General features: G+C 33.5%; 1 protein-coding gene and 1 long non-coding RNA gene across 2 annotated transcripts; one reads left to right on the plus strand and one right to left on the minus strand.

Moving 5' to 3' along the window:
* Window positions 1-53: 53 nt before the first annotated feature.
* dytn (dystrotelin) lies at window positions 54-15526 on the plus strand. The gene is made up of 14 exons (XM_056458994.1): window positions 54-72; window positions 1043-1117; window positions 1463-1664; window positions 1747-1832; window positions 1940-2040; window positions 2128-2199; window positions 3772-3935; window positions 5502-5613; window positions 5717-5847; window positions 5938-6073; window positions 8355-8428; window positions 8516-8666; window positions 12059-12557; window positions 15333-15526. Exons 1-14 carry the CDS (start codon window positions 54-56, stop codon window positions 15434-15436), a joined length of 1926 nt encoding a protein of 641 aa, XP_056314969.1. The 3' UTR covers window positions 15437-15526.
* On the minus strand, window positions 5629-6044 carry LOC130230049 (uncharacterized). Its single transcript, XR_008837899.1, has 2 exons — window positions 5902-6044; window positions 5629-5812 (listed from the first exon to the last, which is right to left on the minus strand). It is a non-coding gene; the product is annotated as an uncharacterized LOC130230049 (long non-coding RNA).
* Window positions 15527-15802: the final 276 nt, after the last annotated feature.

Here is a 15802-nt window from a genome sequence, read left to right on the forward strand (position 1 = left end):
CTGTAACCAAAATTTAACCATTTAAACATTGTTTTTTCGAGCAGCAGACTGTTATGGACTTGGATAACATTGGTAAGTTTACTCTCTCAATTATTCAAAATTAAAAATGTCAGAAAATGTTGAAAAGAGAAGGATCAAGGAGGATAAATGACATGTGAGTGTTTGAATATATGAATTATTTCTGAATATTGTATGTGTTTAAAGGGGAATTTTCAAATTAAGCTCACTGTGATGTATATTTATAAAGTAGATTTATTATTTATTGAAACTAGTGCTGCTTGGGGTATAAGACTGTGTTCTCAGTTTATTTTATTTAGCAAAGTCCATTGTAGCTCTCAATTTAAATACTGATGAACTTTTTAGTTAACAACATGTACTCGGGTATTTGATTTTATTTAGAGCTGGTCATGATTAAAAGGGAATTATGTAATTATGCACAATGTACTGTTATCACTCTTGTAAGTGCATGTTATACCTTGACGATCAGGGTGAGGTCAATTTTTTGGTAAGGTTAGTTTGTGTAATAGATGCTTCAGTTAATCAAATGTATGTGTTAACTTAAATTACATCTAATATATTAAAGTTTTCAGTGTTTTTGTGAGATAGGCTATTTAGTGTATTCTGGTTACCTGATTAGCTATTTTGGCTTAATTTAGGACAAACTATACAAACAATGCATCTAATTTCAAGTTACTTTTAGGCAATATATAGAAACAAACACCTATTACGCTGTCTATCTGCGCTTTAAATCTGTCAGTTTCAGACTATTCAATTACTTTTTTCTTGCATAAACTGATTGGTGCAATTACGGATTCAGAATGTTTTAGGAGTGGTCAAAATATGTCTATTCCCCCCCCCCCCAAACAACTTGTTTTGACATCCTTTATTGAGGACCAAGGCTTAATTGGGAGGTTCAATCCCCCCAACCCCCTATAATTCGCACCCTGCATGTAAAGTGTAGCAAGAGCGTTGTCAAATAAAGTGTTACTGTTTTATGCTTGTGTAGTCTACTCATGTGTTGTTTCATTCATTTTTCCCTCAGAAGGTCTGAATGAGGTCCGTCTTGTGGTGTACAGAGCGGCTCTAAAGCTTCGATCATTACAAAAACTATGTCAGAGTGAGTTTTCTTGTCTGTGTGTGTTTATCAGGACACAAATTTGTATAATAACATGGGTATGACATAAGTATTACAATGTTGAGGTGGTTTGTGAGGACATGCCTTGTGTCCTTGCAATTCACAACTGTTAAAACATCGTATTAATTGAAAACCTTTAAAATATGCTACAGGTTTGCTGTGTAATAACCAGTTTTACTGTATAAATTACATTATGCTAATGAAGTCTATACCACCAATACCAATGTTTGTGTGTGTGTACTGAATGTGTGTGAAATGTAACCAAATGCATTATGACATAACTTTATCTCACCAACTTATATGCCTCATCATTTTTTTTTATCTCAGTGCATCTGGTGTCACTGCAGGATTTGCGTCCAATTTTGAACACTTTATGGACTTCTGGGGAACCAATGATTAGTCTTGCTCAAGAAGATGTACAGCAGCATCTAGAAGAGCTATTCAGGAGTATCTCCCCTGAACTTCCTGATCAGGCGGTTTCTGAAGCCACAGATCAAACCACCAGTCTTCTCTTTAAACTGTTTGACAGGTGAGGGGTGGATTTCAATTAGAAAATATAGTCTATTTTTGCATTTATAGATGTGTACTTGAAGGTCTCTGCTTTCTTTTAGAGGGCAAACTGGAGTTATTCTGCTGAGGTCAGTGGAGGCTGCGCTGATCGCCCTCTGTGGAGACACTCTCTCAGCTAAACAAAGGGGTTTGTTCCACATTAGTTTCATTTTTACTTCTTATTCTGATTTTGCTCTCAACTTTCTGGATGCTGTCATGATCATGAGTGTTGAGAGTGTGCTTGTGTTTCTGCAGCTCTGTTCAGACTGGCCGAGAGCTACAGTAGGAATCAGGAGAGCGACAGAGACTCCATAAGTCGCAGTGCACTCAGAGTCCTGCTGGAAGACCTCAGCCAGGTCAGAAAATATCACCGTCTGAGACAAAGAATTACAGCCAATTGTAAATAAAGCTAATGTGTTTCTAAACTCAATATTCTGGTTAAGGTTCCGGCTGTGGTTCAAGAAAACCATGTTTTTGGTCATGCTGAAACAGCAGTGTCGTCCTGCTTCAGCGGGGTATGGCCATTTTTTAACACTGTTAATGACTAATTGGTAGGCCCACATGGAATCTGCGTGCGCAGAATTCCGCAGATTTTTAGCCCAGATGGTTTAAAAACTTTTTTTTTAAATAAATTTTTACATTTTTTTATAATAATAATAATTATTATTATTAATTTAATAATTAATTAATTAATAATAAAAGTAATAATAAGTAACATTTTTATGATTTCTTCCTGCCTTACAAACATGAGTTACTTTTTATTTTATCAATTTTTTGACAAGATAAAAAATAGAAAAGATATATATATATAAATAATAAAAATAAAAACAAATATATATATATATATATATATATATATATATATATATATATATATATATATATATATATATATATATATATAAATGTAAAAATACAAAAAAGTATAAAAATATTAAAAAGTTAAGTTTAGATATAAAAATAAATTTAAAAGTAAAACTAATAAGGGTTTACATTAAAATTACAAGAATTAAAAAAATTGGTTAGCATTGTCATAAATCTTAATATAGCGAGGTGCACAAGTAATTACAATTTATTTCTTTAATTTTACATAATTCTAAATTAAAACAGTAATTCTACTTAAAAAAAACAGGAAAAAACACTGTGTAAATAATACGGCAATTTTATTGTATAAAACAGACAAGTTGCTGCAATTTGTCATTAATTATATAATACATAAAATAACAGTCAAGCTGTTAATTTACAGATATTGTTTGTAATTTAATGGAGTTTTGAATATAATTTAAAATAACAGAAAAAATACTGAATAAATAATACAGTAATTTCCCTGTAGAAAAAAACTAAAATGTCAGTAATTTGTCTTTAATGGTAATGTAACTAAAATGAAAGTCAAACTGTTAATTTAGAGGGATTGTTTTTTTACAATGTATATAATCTAGATGATATTATATACACATCCTATATTGATGTATGCATGTTTTTCTTTCCTTTTTTTATAAAGTATGTAAACATACTAGTGTCACATAATACACATAATAGTGTTAATTAGGAAAATTATATTTACTCATTCATAACAATTCATTAATAATATAATAATAATAATAATAATAATAATAATAATAATAATAATAATAATTCAGGTAATACTTACAAATTCACTCATTTAATCAAATATGCTAAAGAACACACACACACACACACACACACATATATATATATATATATATATATATATATATATATATATATATATATATATATATATATAATACTGTATAATATAAAATATAGGGTCTGGGTACATAACATCTCCCTAGAGAAACGCTATTTTTATTAGCAATTTGTAAAAAATAATTTATGTAATAATCATCCTAAAATAAACAGGTCATAAATATATTGAATTGTCATATATATAGAATGAATTATATCTGTAAAGTTGCAAACATTTTGACTTTAAAACCTAATGAATGACTGAAAACCTTAGCAGATATTTTGCTTCTGATATTAGCTCACACATATGTAAACACATCACACACACTTAAATATTTGAAGTTTTAGCATTTTATATGTATTCTTTTTGCTCTCAGGTAATCAGTGTAGGTGTGACTGAACAGCATTTTATTTGGTGGCTGCAGTCAGAGCCGCGTCTGCTCTTGTGGCTGTCCACACTCTACAGGATTTCAGTGAGTGAGGCTGTACAACACAGAGTTCACTGCCATGCCTGTAAAGCCTTTCCCATCACTGGCCTCAGGTGGGCATTTCCAGAGTATTTATTCTTGATGTGGGTTAACAGCCTAGTGCATGTTGAATGTGTGATGCATGTGTGTGTATAAAAAGGTAGTAAAGCATTTGTTGCCAGACTCGAGTCAAGAATTTCTTAAAATGGAGAAAAAAACAGAACAATTACAAAATCTTGTCAAAACCAGAAAATATCATTGTTCAACAAAATATAAAAATGCCAAAAGGTAAAAAAGGAACAAGACAAGAGAAAAATATCCAGAAAAAGGCAAAAAAACAAAAACAAACACTGGATAATAAACGCTTCGAGGGGACCGTGCTTTCACTGTGGTGAGTCCTTGACTATGTAATGAGTTGTCTCTGCCCATTAGACAGTCCTCTTCTTTGTTTTCATTTAAATCAGTTCTTTTAAAACTTTTTTTTTTTTCACCGTTTAGATAGTTTAGATATTTTTTTATCTCTTATTTTATGTATTTTATACTATTTTGCTTACACACAGCACTGTCTTTTCAGCACTTTGGCTCACTTTTGTGTTTTTAAAGTGCTCTATAAAAAAGTTTGACTTGATAATAATCAAAAGTCCCTTTATTTATCAGGGGTCGCCACAGCTGAATTAACCGCCAACTTATTCAGCATATATTTTACGCTGCGGATGCCCTTCCAGCCACAACCCAGTACTGCGTAACACCCATACACTTTTGCATTCACACACAAACTCATACACTGTGGCCAATTTAGTTCATCCAATTCACTTATAGCGCATGTCTTTGGACTGTGGGGGAAACCGAAGGAAACCCGGGGAGAACATACAAACTCCACACAGAACTGTCAACTGACCCAGCAGGGACTCAAACCAGTAACCTTCTTGCTGTGAGGCCATAGTGCTAACCACTTAGTCACCGTGCCACGAAAATCTAAACCCAAGAAGTTACAAAAAGAAAAATACAATGGCAAATTAAAAGAAAATTGAAAAGAAAACTGCAAATAGATGTTTAAACGATGAAAATTGTATAAATGAAAACTCAGTAATGATTTGCTCAATGACTTGATCCGAACCATTTTGAGTTTTTTAATTCTGTTGAGCACAAAAAAATATATCCAGAAGAATGTTTGAAATATGTAACCACTGACTTTTATGGTATTAGTTTTATCTACTATGGATGTTAATGGCTACAGGTTTCCAAAATTCTTCAATATGTCCTCTTTTGTGTTCAATAGAACTAAAAAAAAAACTTTAAAAATAAACTTAAAAATAGTTTAGAACACGTAAAGGGTAAGAAAATGCTGACAGAATTTTCATTTTTGGGTAACCTATTAATAAATGAATAAATAAATATCAATAAAACTATTATATAGTGAGATGCTAACGGTCTAATCTGATTAAATTATTTATGCTAAGCTAAGCTAAAAGTGTTTCCACCAGACCTGGAGATCAGCTGAATGGGTTTAACACTCAGTGATTGAAAATGAGCTTATTTCTCAAAAAAGGAAGAAAGTCCTATAGTATAGAATGATACTAAAATAAAACTTATATTATCATTATTTGTGTTTGACCTGGTCTGACCTCCTCAAACTGCAGGTACCGCTGTCTGAAATGCCTGAATGTACACCTCTGCCAAAGCTGCTTTCTGACAGAGAGATGCAGCAGAAAACACAAGCCCTCCCATCCTGTCCTGGAGTACTGCACTCAGGTGAACAAACAAGCATATCACAATTTACATTTATTATTATAAAGATATTAAAATGCTCTAATACAAAGGTAAATGAATCAATAACGATGTGTGGTTTGTTCAGCCCTCCTGGAAGGAGTCGATGGCATCACTGGCATCCAGCGCTCGGCATGCTTTGGTCCCTCGACACACCCGGAGGGAAGCAGAGAGGAAGAGAGCCCTGAGAGCAGGATCCAGCACAGAGCTGCGTTACAGGTACACAGCTTTTAACACTGGATAAGCCACAAATATTACAGTTTAAGAGCATACAGATGATTGCATGTGTGTCTATGTGTGTGTCTGCAGCGCCTCGTCTCCAGCGCTGCAGTTTGCTGGATATCCAGACACACATGATGCTGCGGAATCAAGTTTGACTGCTGCTCCTGCTGCCGTTACAGTAGAGTCTAAAAGCCTGCAGACAGAAGAGATAAAGATCCCTCAGGTAAATCATCTTTTCATTATATGTGTACAAATACATCCTCCCATTTCAATAAAAATGTAAATACTGTTGCACAGATATCTTTACTTACTGTAACAATAAAAGTATATAATGCACAGTTTTAAACAACTAATTCTAAAGCAATCTCTGATGCTATAACCAACATAGGTTCATTTTGAAAACATATCCCTATATACATTTCTGGAGATCACAAATTATGTAGCCAGAAGTACGTATGGCTGCATTTCATCTTTAAAACGAACGCTACAGGACGGTATGCCGCTGTTCCTTTTCGCGCTTACCAGCTGACCGCTTACCTCCGTATGGACGGCTTTCCAGATATTACCAGTTTGTCCAGTAGCTCGCCATGTACGTCAGCAGACTTGAGACGCAGAGAGGAGTTGAGCATGACAACAGGGTTCCAGTCTGGCAAAGAACGTTTCCAGAAAGTGGAAAAGACAAAAACAGAATTCAAAAAATAAAATAAACAAGTAAATAACAGGGTGAGAATGTGGTAAAATCTGAAAACATGGTAAAAATCAGGGCTTTTCTTTTTCTGGATTGCTTTTTGCTGTCGGTTGGGTTTAGAGAAGTGGGTGAGCGGGTCAATCTGTGCTTTTGAAAACACTATTGATTGGGTTTAGGGAAGGAGGAGGGTGGGTCAGTTCATCGGTCAGTCAGTCAGTCGATAGCGGCCGCTGGTGGATTTACGCAAGAACATCTGGTGCGAATGGCACTCGTGAGAGAAATCTGAGGTCTCAAAAAGCATACACAGTGGCCTCTGGTGGATTCGAGAAAACAAAAACTGCAGATAGAATGCACCTCCTGAGACGTATTTGGCACTCTCCAGAAATGTGTATATCAGGGGTGTCCAAACTCGGTCCTGGAGGGCCGGTGTCCTGCAGATTTTAGCTCCAACTTGCCTCAACACACCTGCACGGATGTTTCTAGAAAGCCTAGTAAGTGCTTGATTAGCTAGCCCAGGTGTGTCTGATTGGGGTTGGAACTAAACTTTGCAGGACACCGGCCCTCCAGGACCGAGCTTGGACATGCCTGGTGTATATATAGCGGTACGTTTTCAGAATGAGCCTGGGATGTCTATAGCAGGTACATGTAAATAATAGTTCACCCAAAATAAAAACGTTCTTACTATTTACTCACCCTTTACTTGTTCCAAACCTGTTTGCATTTTTTTCTTTTGTTGAACACAAAATAAGATACTTTGAAGAATGCTGTAAATCTGTAATATTTAACTTTTTCAATGGTTACAGAACAAAAACGTACAAATGTTTGGAACTACATAAGGGAGAGTAAAGAGTGAGAACATCTTATTTATTTATTGTGGGGGGACTTTTTTTAAAGTACATTTGCTAGCATAAATGCTAAGAGCACATGGCACTAATAAAATCAGGATTAAAATTTTTTAAATTGTCCTATGTGTGATCAATTAAATATTCTTTTGGTAACAGTATTGACAGTTTAACAAAACATGTAAGATCTTATTAAATTAAAGTATTTTCTCAGAGAGCGCGCACACACAAACACACACACACACACACACACACACACACACACACACACACACACACACACACACACACACACACTCACCTTCAATTGTTTCCGATCTTATAAGCGAGGGAAAGTGACAACATTTTTTGTTTTCACATGTCTGTAGGAGATAATTCCATCAATTTAAAGACAAAGCATGGCATGATAACAGTATTGATGCAAGATTTACGGACACATTTTTGTTAGAAAAAAAGTTGTAGAATTAGCAAAATTACCATTTACAACTTGTATAAATTAAAAAAAAAATGCCAGAAGAACAATAAAATAGAATGCAATGACACATAATGGAAAAATTACACTAATTTGGATATGAAGAAATCATGATTTTTGGCAATATAAAACACTTTTTACTGGAAATATAGTATTATTATGGCATGTAACATCTTTTGATCTATGAGAGTAAGTAATACATTTTATATACAATCAAAGATCAAATAATTTTTTAATAAAGCTGAAAAGATTATGGCTTTGGACACCAAATGTACCTTCTATTATAGAATCAATGCTTAAATCTTGACATCGAAAATTTTAGATGGTGAATTTTGTCACTGTCTTGAAATACAATAACGTATAGATAAACTTAAGATGAACATATTGATACTACACCTTAAATAACAATAATTTTGATTCATCATTTCTCTTGATAGATTATTACGATGCTGGTTAATGTAGATGCATGGAATAAAATACTTTTATATCTATGGTGTTACAGAGAGAAACAGCTGAACTCCAGAAAGACATCAGTGTTACCCAGATGGCCATGAGGGATTTGCAGAGAGACAAATGGTGAGTTCTTTTCTAAAATAACTCATACAGAAAGAATTGAAAAGACTGCATTGGAGCTCAGTGTGTTTGTATGTGTGTTATGATCAGGCTCCTGGAGAAAGAGTTTCAGGTGTGGAGAGTCGCAGCTCAGTCAGAGCACGATTCTCTGGAGGACAAATGCACTGAGCTGAAGAGCATGATGGAGACGCTCAACCAACAGAACCAGCATCTGGAAGAAGAACTAGACACAGTCAGACATGTGAGAAGCAGCATGAAGAAGATTTATCTAGGCCTATTTGCCAGCTTTCAATGAACACTCCACAAATAGACTCCTTATACAACGTACAGTTTTAGCTTAGCTTAGCATAAATAATTAAATCTGATTACACCACTGGCATCTCACTCAAAAAGAAAAAAAAAAAAAAAGAGTTTAGATAATTTTCCTATCTAAAGTTTGAGTCACCTCACAGCAAGAAGGTCGCTGGTTCAAGCCTCGGCTGGGTCAGTTGGCATTTCTGTGTGGAATTTGCATGTTCTCCCCGTGTTGGCGTGAGTTTCCTCCGGGCGCTCCGGTTTCCCCCAAAAGTCCAAGAAAATGTGCTATATAAGTGAATTGGGTAAGATAAATTGTCCGTAGTGTATGTGTGTAAATGGGAGTGTATGGGTGTTTCCCAGGGATAAGTTGCAGCTGGAATGGCATCCGCTGTGTAAACCATATGCTGGATAAGTTGGTGGTTCATTCTCCTGTGGTGACCCCAGATTAATAAAGGGACTAAGCCAAAAAGAAAATGAACGAAGTTTGAGTCCTCTGTAATATCATTGTGCCTGCTTGTTGTTCCTAGCCATATCAGCCTGGAAAATAGCAACTTTTCATTTTCCATCAGTCTTAAAATACAGTTTATAGAGTGTACAGAAGAGTCAAGCTTTGGAAAATTATCAAAACTCTTGTTTTTTTTTTTTACTTGAGATGCTAACAGTCTAATCTGTTTCAATGATTTATGCTAAGCTAAAAATGTTTTCCCCAGACCTTAAGATCGACTGAATGGATTAAAAAATGATGAAACAAATTTTTAACTCTAGTTGACTAGAAAATAAGCCTATTTTCTAAGAAAAAATCCTTTGAGTTTATATACATTTCAATTTCCATCCATCTTAAGGTGATGCATATTTGTTAAGTGCAAGGTAGAAGTTGTCCATTACTGATTACAAATTACATGATAACTTTATTATATTTATTCTATTTGACCCCTTATTCTGAAGCATAGATCATAAATACATTTATTCTTTGGTATTTATTTCTATATAGTGAATATTCAAAACTGAATCATACAATACAGTGGATTTTTCAAAAAGAACATTTAAAAAGAATTATATTTTGAGAATATTGTAAGAATAATTTGCAATCATGTTAGCCATTAAAGTAGATGTAAAAACCTTTAGATGTAAAAACCTTTAAGTGCGTCAGAAATTTCAATCGAAAATTAGCATTATTCGCAGCTTCCTTTGTTTATGTTGAGTTATTTTCACTTTGAAGACCAGGGAAAGGACTTATTCTTTGCCATAAAAGTGAAATTACTGAACTTACGCACAGGAGCCTGATAAAAATGCTCATTTTAGAGGAAAATTTCAGATGGCATTTAGAGGTTTTTGCATCTGAACGATTTTAATCTGACTATGAACGTTTTAAAATGAATCTAATACATACCACATGCAATAAGATACGATCCAACTTTGTGTCATTCATACTTTAATAATAAAAATAAACGAATAAATGGCATATTAAGTAAAGATATACAGTACAACCCACATATACGGAAATTATATATGCAATCCAAGTATAGATTTAAGCATTTTTGGAGTGTATGTAGGATATAGTGGTTAAACCATGGTAAAATGAGTATCTGTGTTCAGTTCACTCCATGTTAAGAACTATTTGAATTATAAGAATTATACTATTATGTAATTTCAGCTTGTTAGTGTCCTCGTAAAACTTTAAAAAGCAAATTACAACTTAAATAAAAATGTTCTGAGAACTCTAACATGTAAAAGAAAAACTACATGACTATGGTGCCATCTGACTGCTGCAGACTTATTTAGTAGAAAACATGAAAAAGCATAAGTTCAAGGATATGAACAGCTCTGTGTGTTACAGGGCTGAGGCAGACTATATCATTCATAAACAAAATATATCAATCAAAAGGACATAGTCTATACTTTGTAAAGAAAGAATGGCTAGGTGACACTTTAAAATAATAGTCCATACATTAATATATTTACTAACATGAACAAACGATTAGTAATACATTTATTATGGTATTTATTCGTCTTTGTTAATTAAGTTCATGTTAACAAGCACAATGCATTAGTTATTGCATTATAATGCATGATAACTATGATTAAATGCTTTGTAAGATTCATACTTTGTTAATGTTAGTAAATACATGTCACAAGATGGTGAATCACAGAACACAAGAATCCATGCGCAGCAGTTTATTTGAACAAAAATAAACAAAGGATAATCCCAATCTTGCACAGAAACTAAGCAACATACAAAAATCTAGAAATTAGTCCAGACAAAAGAACTGACAAAAATCAGTAAATACTAAACTGGGTATAAGTGCTAACTAAACCAAACAAGAATCCAAAAAAATCAGTAAATACTAAACTGGGTATAAGTGCTAACTAAACCAAACAAGAATCCAAAAATCAGTAAATACTAAACTGGGTATAAGTGCTAACTAAACCAAACAAGAATCCAAAAATCAGTAAATACTAAACTGGGTATAAGTGCTAACTAAACCAAACAAGAATCCAAAAAAATCAGTAAATACTAAACTGGGTATAAGTGCTAACTAAACCAAACAAGAATCCAAAAAAATCAGTAAATACTAAACTGGGTATAAGTGCTAACTAAACCAAACAAGAATCCAAAAATCAGAAAATACTAAACTGGGTATAAGTGCTAACTAAACCAAACAACAATCCAAAAATCAGTAAATACTAAACTGGGTATAAGTGCTAACTAAACCAAACAAGAATCCAAAAATCAGTAAATACTAAACTGAGTATAAGTGCAACTAAACCAAACAAGAATCCAAAAATCAGTAAATACTAAACTGAGTATAAGTGCAACTAAACCAAACAAGAATCCAAAAATCAGTAAATACTAAATTGGGTATAAGTGCTAACTAAATCAAACAAGAATCCAAAAATAAGCAAATACTAAACTAGCTCACCAAACAAACCAGGAATGAAGGACAAAAAAATCATAAGGCAACTAAAATACAAGACAAAGGGGTTTATAAAGACATGGCTAAATTAAAAAACAAGAAACAGCTGTACCATAATGCAATCAGAAGTGCAAAGGATTATAGGAAATGAAGTTCAACTACAAAGCAAGCTGGTGCCCTCAAGTGTCTAAAGAAGGCACTGCCACAGGTGTGATAATACATTAACTAACATTAATTATTGGTCCATTATTCTAAAGTGTTACCAATGGCTATATTGGAATGACACCACTTTCTAAGCAAAACAATATTGGATCATGTCATGTGACCATGTTATTTTTATTTTATATAAAAAAATAATAATTTGCAGACATAACATAGGCATAACAAATTATTTAACTGTATTCGCTTGTTATTGTCCCAGTTGCTGAGTCTGAGGCACAAAGAAGAGCTCAAAAGATCACATTCAAACCTTCAACCAGAACAAGATGGCAGCATTAGTGAGAACAACTGGATACAACCTGGATGTTTAAAACCTCATGAAAGCTCCAGCGCAGAACATGAGGTGGAGAAGGAGGGAGGAACTCATCAGGAACGAAGGTTTGAAGAGGAGGAGGACACTCTGTATGATGTTTCAGAGGACATCTTCACAAATCTTGAGGACACAGAGAGTGTTCTGACTCAGGACGTCCACACAGCTTTAGTACAGCAAGTGGAGGAGAAGCTACAGGAAGAGGAGGAGGAGCTACATACAGAAAAGGAGGAGCTACAACATGACGGACAGGATCTTTCTTTATTTCAAGGATGCATGTCGGATTTAGCACCGGATGGACACTCAGATGATTCAGAGATGGACGATGAGGAGGATCTCTGCGAGCTTGTACAGAGACTCCGAAATGAGCTTTCTCTATATAAAGCCACAGGTTTCTGCAGTTTTGTTATTATGTTTTCAATTTTGTAAGTTTGTTATCTACATATAGGATTAAATGTTAAATGTAAGGTTTAAATGAATCATTTAATACAATATATGCAGGCCTGTAGCTAGCCTATTAAAAGGGGTAGTAATAATAAATAATAAAATCCTTCTTTTATTGGTTATTTTATTGGTTACTCTTCTTAAAGCCTTCTTCTATTGGTTATTTTCACAATTTATGATGGCACACTGTCAAAAATGAGACAAATGAGCTCATATAGGGGCCAAATGCTGAACTTTGTCTTTCGAACCCCCCGAACCCCCCTGGCTACAGGCCTGATATGCAACATTATATATGCAATATTTTGTAAGTACAGTTGAAGTCTGAATTATTAGCTCCCTGTATATTATTTTACCCAATTTCTGTTTAACGGAAAGAAGAATTTTTTTCAACACATTTATAAACATAATAGTTAATAACTCATTTTTAATAACTGATTTCTTTTATCTTTGTCATGACTATTCAGCTTAAAGTGCAATTTTAAAGCTTTTCTGGGTTAATTAGCCAAAATAGGGTAATTAGGCAAGTTATTGTATAACAATGGTTTGTTCTGTAGACAATCAAAATATTTAAATATTGCTTAAGGTGGCAAATAATGTTCAGCTTAAAAATTTTTATTTTTTTTTTCACTTTTATTCTAGCTCAAATAAGACTTTTTCCAAAAGAAAAAATATTATCCGAAACACTGTGAATAATTCCTTGCTCTGTTTTATCATTTAGGAGATATTTGAAGAAATGTGAAAGAAAGATACATGCAAGAAATTCACAGTATATAAATAAATTTGACTTTAAATGTACACTGTAAAATAATCTTGCTGCCTTACGTTTACTTTTACCTTTACTTTTTAGTTATCGTAACTTACATTAATCAAACTGACTAAAAATATTAAGTTATTGAGTTAAAATATTAAGTAGTTGAAACCTGGTCAACTTATTAAAATAGGTTAAAGCAGTGTTTCTCAACCACATTCCTGGAGGACCACCAGCTCTGCACATTGTCTATGTCTCCTTAACCAAACACACCTAAACACTTCAGATCATCAGCTTATTAGCAGACTGAAAGACCTGTAATGGGTGTCAGGGGCGTAGATTTAGCATGGACCGTGGGAACGCGTCCCCACCAATATCCACCGCTTACTGAAATGTCTTCACCAATAATTTAATTTGCACTGTCAATATAAACATAGACATGCAGAAAGGGTTAAATCACATTCTATTTTTATTAATACTGATATATAAGACATGTTTCATTTGCACTATGGCTAAAATAAACATACGTCTTTATTAAACTCTCTCTTTATCAGTTTATAAACATTCCTTTCAATGAATAAATTGTATGAAGAGATGATTAATACAAATATATTTTAACAGCATTATTATTATTATTATATAATTTGGGGGTTGAATTCATCAGTGCCCACCAATGTCAAGAGCAAACCTACGTCCTTGATGGGTGTGACAGACAAAAGCCGCGGTCACACTGAACTTTTCATCTCATAGACTTCCATTCACACATACGCGAATGCGTCAGACTGTAAATGCAAGCTCGTGTGACAAGTTTCAGAGTTCGCTGCGTTTGAAGGTTCAAGCTTGGTGAAATCTGACATGCAAAATTGCATCATATGACTGTGTGAAAATAAAAACATGCCCTCTCTCCTTTTTTAATCCAATCATCTTGTTTGATCCCGCCCCTTTTCGCAGTGCCGTACAACAGAATTTCACTAGTGTGTTCACTAGTGTGACCGCGGCAAAAGAAGACATCCTAACCATGCAGTTTTGGTGGTCCTCCAGAAACGTGGTTGAGAAACACTGGGTTAAAGCTACATAAAAATGTTTGTTGTCTTGACTTTTCGATATTAAATTTTGTACAGTGTAGGTATACAGTCGAGGACACATTTGTTAGCCATCCTTTGAAATTTTTGTTCTTTTTTCAAATATTTAAAAAGAGCAAGGAAAAGTTTTATGTTGTATTTTTATTCTGGTGTAAGTATTTATTTATTTTTTGGCTGGAATAAATTGGAATATTCAAATGTAAAACTGCCATGGTCAATATTACTAGCTTCATTAAGATTATTAAATTATTATTTTTCAATTGGCTATAAAACAAACCACTGCTGTCCTTGACTTGGCAAATAAACCTAATTAGCCTATTTACAGTAAGTTAATTAACTTTAGTAAAGTGAACTGCTAAATATTATTAATATCTAGTCAAATATTATGTACTTTCATTCTGTCAAAGACAGTTATTATAAATAAGTTATTAAAACTACTATGTAGAAAATCTCTTCAGTAAACAGCACTTGGTAAATATTTGAAAAAGGGTTAAAATTTCACAGGAGAGCTAATAATTTAGTCTTTAACTGCATTTACATTTAAGTGATATATTTATATATATATATATAATTACTGTCCTAACCTTAACCTTATTAGCAATAGAAGTGTTTAAACACATTATATAATTTAGTCTTTAACTGCATTGACATTTTACTGATATATTTATAAATATATAATGAATATAAATACTGTCCTTAACCTTATTAACAATAGAAGTGTTAAGACACATAATATAAAGTAAACTATATTTTGTTTCCTTTATTAAATATTTATCAAACATTTTCTTTACAAATGTATGATTTTATTAATAAACGGAATAATAGTAAATCAATATTTACATTGTGTACATCTAAATTGACGTGTGCTGGTTTTGTGTGTTCTCTTCATCAGGGTCAGTCTGTCTCCAGAAAGAAATGCTGATGACGGCAGCAGAGGGAGTCAGAGACTCCGTTTCTCATCTCGTCACTTCTGTAAAGACCTCCAGTTTGGCATGATGGTGACAATCACAGCTTAAAAACAAATTGTTCCTTGCATTTGCACTAATTACATTTACAAGTCATTCATTATAATTCAGAGTTTGGAATTAAAGGATTAGTTCAACCGAAAATGAAAATTATTTCTGCTATTAACTAGGCTACTCACCGTCATGTTCGTTCTTCGATCATCTTTGGGAACACAAATGAAGATATTTTAGATGAAATCCTTGAGCTCTCTCATCCTCCATAGATAGCAATAGCTATGTTTCCATCCAAAAATGCAAATTAAATGTATGTGCAAAACTGGAATATCACATAGGAGATGTGCGAATAAAGCAGCGTTTCCATTCAATGAGTCAAAGACAACAAAATCGTCACTTCCTA

Source organism: Danio aesculapii, chromosome 6 (assembly GCF_903798145.1).
Source record: "Danio aesculapii chromosome 6, fDanAes4.1, whole genome shotgun sequence".
In the NCBI taxonomy this organism is placed as follows: Eukaryota; Metazoa; Chordata; class Actinopteri; order Cypriniformes; family Danionidae; genus Danio; species Danio aesculapii.

Coding starts and splice junctions, on each gene's coding strand:
- dytn (XM_056458994.1), top strand. Junction 3,936..5,501: donor TTTCCCATCACTGGCCTCAG/GTGGGCATTTCC, acceptor CTCAAACTGCAG/GTACCGCTGTCTGAAATGCC. Junction 12,558..15,332: donor TTCTCTATATAAAGCCACAG/GTTTCTGCAGTT, acceptor TCTCTTCATCAG/GGTCAGTCTGTCTCCAGAAA.